Source organism: Cajanus cajan, chromosome 5 (assembly GCF_000230855.2).
Source record: "Cajanus cajan strain Asha chromosome 5, NIPB_CcT2T_4, whole genome shotgun sequence".
In the NCBI taxonomy this organism is placed as follows: Eukaryota; Viridiplantae; Streptophyta; class Magnoliopsida; order Fabales; family Fabaceae; genus Cajanus; species Cajanus cajan.
In genome coordinates, this window is record NC_138521.1 from 59356725 (window position 1) to 59362724 (window position 6000).

Genomic DNA, 6000 nt, shown 5'->3' on the forward strand with positions numbered 1-6000 from the left:
ATAATTGTATTTAAGAAAAATATCTACGATATAATAGTTAATTTTCTTAATAAAAGTAATTTCTATACATAAGAGATAAGCCTCCAAATTAAGATGAGTTAGCTTAGTCAATTGAATTACTTAATATTAAATTTAATTCTTATAAATAAAAAATAACTTCTTTGAAAAGATATTTTTTTACATTCCTTAAAATTCACTTCCATAACTTTACAACGCAGATAAGAAAGTTAATATTATAGTAGTTTTATTTTTTTTTGTAGTATAAGCCAATCTATTATAATAAACGATTAAAAAATAACTTTGCTTCTTGCGATTAAATTTTAGCATTTCACTTCTCTAATGGAATATTAGAATATTTATGATTAAAGAAAGATTAGACTAATCATGAAAAGAGCTGAGTGATGATCAGCTCGATCACATCTCTTGAAGAATAAATTATTCAATCCTCTTCATATATTCTGAGTCATGAAAAAACAAAACCTGTAATATAAATTTCGAAAACAATAATATTAAGAGAAATCCTAATACCTAAAAAGAATGAGCCGAAAAAATAGTCGACTCATTTAAAAATTTATACATATTAATGTAGTTGATTTTAACTATTTTAAAACTTTTTTCTTTAGTAGGAGGATTATTCGATTTATTTGGTTGGAAGGATATATCAATTCTCCAACATTAATTGTACCCCATTAAAAGCTTAAGTTGTTGCAATAATTTATTTGTGTTTCAACAGGTGTAACTTTTTTATTATTACTATTATTGAAAAATGGAAAGAAAAATATGTCCCATTGGCTCAAAGAAATGTTCTTAAATGCTAAGGTTCTCAGGAATCTTCTTGATATCATCACTCTTGGGAAAAAAAAATTCAGAAATAGAGATCATAAACGAGAAGAAAAGTCCGTCATCATCATCCAAGGGATAGCCACGAAGGCCAATTTTTTTTTTTTTTTTTTTTTTTTTTTCCAATTCATAGCTTGGGAAAGTGACACTCCTTTTATGACGAAGCTTACAATTAAGAAAGTATTGCAACCAATGTGCAAGTCAACTTCGTCATGCAGTGTTGCTTGCCAATCGAAACAACAGGGACCCAGAAGTCCATAACCCAAATGAAGAAGAATCGTAGTCATAGACTCATAGTCATATTAATCTCTGGCAGTGTAGCAAGTGATTATTGGGCTTCCTTTTTCTGGATCTATTCATGAAATTAAATGCAGAGTTACATTCTGAAGCAGAAGACATTATTTAATTACATTGGAAGCAAGAGTTTGATTACAAGTAACAAAATGCGGAAAAAACCATAATTTCTATCCTAATAAAGCTGTAGTCATTGCTCTGAGTTGTTGGTTATTAGGCACGAAGCAGTGACAAGTGTTGAGAAAAAGAGCAAATACTAAAAAAAAAAGAGAGATGAAGATGGAAGAAATGAGAAATCTTAGTAGGCCCAGGTCCAAAGGGCGTGATCTTCCTCCGGAAATCCAAAATTACAAGAAGTTTGAGCAGGGTCGGAGTAATGGACCTCTTCAAGCTTGGGAAAGAGGTAGGAAGGGTAGAGATTGTGGGTGAGGTTATCTTGTTCATCTTGTGAGAGTGAGACGTCGGATTGATCAGGGTCAAACGCATAAGAAGAATCAGCTGGGTGTGAATCCAAAATGTCACTCCTACCAGAACTAATATCTTCCTGTTTACAGCCCCCCACATGAGAAGACACTTTGGACCCTTCACACTTTGAACTCATATCAGATCCCTTTGTTTCACTTTCACCCTGCAGCTTCAACTCTTGCTCTTGCATCCCTCTTGCAAGCACCGTCTCAGTCAGACTCGCCACCTAAACAATTATATATATTAATATGGATATGAGTAGAGAAAGTTTAATTATGAAATAAGTGGATGAAATGAATAATTACCTGAGCTTTTAAGTTGTCTTTCTCCTTGAGGAGGAGGTCATAGTTGGCTTTGAGAGTCTGAAAGGTTGCATGCAGAGTGTCGTAGTCCTTCTCGAGCTGTTTGGTCTTCCAGCGAGCGCGACGGTTCTGGAACCAAATAGCAACCTGTCGTGGCTGCAAGCCGAGGTCTTTGGCGAGCTTGGTTTTCCTGTCGGGCTCCAGCTTGTTCTCCTCCTCGAAGCTCTTCTCCAGAAACTGAACCTGGTTGGCCGAGAGACGGCGCTTCTTCTCGGGGTGGTGGAAGTACTCGTCCCCATTCTCCTCCAGGTCATAGCCCTGGAACAACGACCCCTTGCTCCCTCCTTCTCCTTCGAAACTCACCATGGATCTCGAACCCAGGAAAGGGGTGGCAGAGGAAGAGAGGAAGAGAGAGTGGAGAGGTTGACAAGTGTTTTGGTTGTGGTTGTGGTTGTGGTTGTGAAGGAAAGTTGTCATGTTTGGAAAGGTGCTTCCACTCGGCATGCTATTGCTAGTTGGTTACTCCGACCAAAGATGGAATTTAAATGGCCATGAAAAGATCTAAGGCTTGTGGCGGAAGAAGCTGGTGATGATGATTTCGGTGATGTGGGAGGTGTGGGAACAGCGGCAGGGCATACCCATCACTCAGAATAACCACCACTTCTAGAGACACCAGAGAGAGAGGTTCGAGAAGGGTTATGGAGAGAGAGAGGGAGAGAATCTATGAACAGAGAGAGAGAGTAACGGTGGGTTTGCCTCTGTGTTTGGACTTTGGAGTTCGGAGAAAAGGAGCGTCTGGGTTGGGCTTATAATAGGAGCCATAGATGAGAAGGGACTGTTTACTTACTATACTGCCCTTTACTCCTTTCAAATAAATACTACACTTATCACTGTTAAATGGTTTACTTGGTTTTTCCCACCAACCTTTCTTTCTCATATTTTTCTCTCCTCTCACTCGGTAGATGACACCACACCACGTGACCTTTTCCCCAAACCTTTTCTATTTTTTTCCTTTTCACATTTTTCATTTTTTTTTTACTTTATTATGAATAAAAACTCTTCACTTGTTTTGTTGCTTTGCCTTCGGTTCGCATTATTGCATTGATTGGACTTTAGATGGGGATTTCTTAAGTTTTTTATTTTTTTTTTTTATTTTTTTTTTTTCCTATCTTGCATCGATTTTTATTTCGTTTTATTTTCTGATCAAATAAATTGTACGCATAAAATATAGAGATGGAATGGACGTTTCTCTCCCTTTGCGAGGGACAGAAGAGAAATAAAAAAAGAATGAAAGAGTATGGGAGAATTAAAATAATAGGAATGAATAGAGTGTAATTTGTAATTATTTGACATCATGAAAGTAACAGAAAAATTGATATTTGAATTATAATATTTTTATACATATTTCTAATTTCTTATATTTTTTCTTAAATATTCCCACTAAATGAGAAATTATTAGATAGTTTTAAATTATATATTTTTTAAATTAATTGCTACGTAACATGTAATTAAATATAATATTTTAAAGAATTTCATGGATTTAGTTGATAATATAAATATCATTTTACTAATTATATTAATCAATATTAATATTAATAGCTAGTTTTATTATAATATGTATAAAATGTTAAGTTCAAATTTTGTTCACGCATTATAATTTTTCTTATGAAAAAGAAATGTTAATCAACATTAAATAACTTAATTTAAATATACTGATAATCTAAATATTTAAATACATTAATTGTGACACATCGTAAAGTTGTTAGATTTTGTCATAGTTACTTATAATTTTATAGTTAAGGTGATTTTTAATCGTTGATAAAGTTATTTATCCTGTAAGTGCATGAATATTAAAGTTTAATTTCAAGATTAATCATAATATAAGAAAGAATCAAATTAAAAAGTTAACATGGAAGATAAGTTAAATTTACGTTAACAAAATAAGTTTAAGTGATAGCCAAGGTATGATCTATGGTTCCTCTTATCCCAGAGACAGTGGATATTGAATTGAATGGCAGTAGAAATAACAATGAAGCCATGGTTTTTGTGTATAATAATCAATCACTTTCATAGGCGTGAGGAAATGGACAAAAAATGTAAAAGAAATATTTTCTTTGTTGAATATTTTATTTTTGGTAGAAAAAGAAAGATTTGTTTTAATGAACATGAATATGAAGGTATGGAGAAGTAAACAAGTATGGAACATGGTGACATATTTTGTGGGCTCTCTTAGTTATAATATTTTTCGTCTTCTACTCTGACTTTTACTTCCTGCCATCGTCTCCACTTGTACACGCCTCATTTCGCCACCGTCACACCCTATGGATCCACATGTCACTTCAGTTTCACTGTCATGTTATTTATTTTTATAATTATCATATTAACATAAAGTATTATAATATAAATATAACTAATTTCTATCCAAATTTGAGAATACATAAAATATGTCTATATTTTTTTATTAATATAATTTATTTTATATTTAAAATCATGATTCAAATCTCGAATAATTTAGTTAAGACAGGTGATTACAATTTGTATCGATCGATAGTATGTCAATTTCAAAATAAATTTGAATAAACCAAGAGCAAAGATTATTTTAATTGTTCACACTTACACTTGTTTTTCATTTTGGTACGACTTACGAGAATATTAATCGCATATAGATGCTTTGGTACCTAGAATGTGGGATACAATTAGGTCTTTTAAAGTGCGTGTTTACTATCACGTTTACGTTTAACGTGAAGTTACACGTTGTAGCTTCACGTTAAACGTGATTTTTCAAACGTGATAGTAAACACAGGCTAAATATATAAAAAGAGTTTGATCTTTGAACATGTTATAAAGTAGTACCTATAGGTAGGGAAATTGATCCTTAACTAATACTTCATTTTCTCAAGAAATTAGTCTTATGGCTTTCGACTGGGGATGATGGGATACCTTAAACTCAATTCCAGACTAAAAAAATAAAATAAAATATTTATGGCGGGTGGGTGTATGTATATATATTCATTTTTGCGTAGAACCGTATAACTATAACCGAAGACTTGATTCTTATTTCATTTTTTAACATGTGATTTTCACTCTTTCTTGTTTCTTGGTTAACGATGTGAATCTCCGAACAAGATGATGGATTGGGCTATTGTTGGAAGAATTAAAAAGGAGTAATGTTAACTTAGGGTCTAAACTAAGATCCATATGTTGTTTGTTATTTGTTATAGTAACACTAGGGGTGGGCAAAATTAACTAAACTAAACTAAACTGTTAAAAATTATATTAAACTAAAAAGTAGTTCAATTAAACTGAACTGAACTGAAAATTAGATTACAAAAATTGAACTGAACTGTTTTTTATTCTATTAAACTGTACTGTACTGAACTGTACTGAACTATACTGAACTATAATATGAACTAAACTGAACTGCTATACACATTAATTTGTTTCTGAACTGCACTATTTTTGAACTGAACTATTTATGAACTGCTTCTAAACTGTGCCACCAGTTTATGAATTGTTGATGAACTATACCAAAATCTGCTACTGAGAATCTGGGGGCTCTGTATTAACAAATAACTGTTGATGAACTGCTACAAAAACTTCTGCCACTTGACAAATTGTTTAGGGACTAAAACTTACATTTTTTTGTACAGGACCTAAACCACAGTTTGTATACAAAAATCCAAACACATTCACTGCTTCAAGTCACGATGAAGCACACGCAGTGAATGCAAATACTCCACACGCAGTCAACCCAAATTCCTTAATAATGAATACAGGTCACCTCCATTCAGATACTCCATGACCAAAAATTATTGCATTAAAATTACCTTGGAATTGGAAGCATAGAACTATTAAAAGATGTAAATAGTACAAAGAAATAAGCAATACAAGGAAATAGTTTAGAGAATAATTCAATGCAGATTTATTTTCAAGTTAAGAAGCGAAAAATTGTTAGAGAAGATAATAAAAAAAAAGGTCCAGTTTAAACTACATATGTACAACATTCCCTGCAGCATGTTATGAGAACTACAACAATTAGTGAAATATATAAAGATCAAATACATTTTGATAGCATGTTCAGAAATAACTATTTTTGGTA

At 32.5% G+C, this 6000-nt stretch overlaps 1 protein-coding gene across 1 annotated transcript; it reads right to left on the bottom strand.

Annotated features, from left to right (window-relative positions):
* Nucleotides 1–1221: 1221 nt before the first annotated feature.
* LOC109807526 (homeobox-leucine zipper protein HAT5) lies at nt 1222–2681 on the bottom strand. The gene is made up of 2 exons (XM_020370066.3): nt 1905–2681; nt 1222–1825 (listed from the first exon to the last, which is right to left on the bottom strand). The coding sequence occupies exons 1-2, from the start codon at nt 2403–2405 to the stop codon at nt 1433–1435; spliced, it is 894 nt and encodes a 297-aa protein (XP_020225655.1). The 5' UTR covers nt 2406–2681; the 3' UTR covers nt 1222–1432.
* Between the last annotated feature and the right edge of the window lie 3319 nt (nt 2682–6000).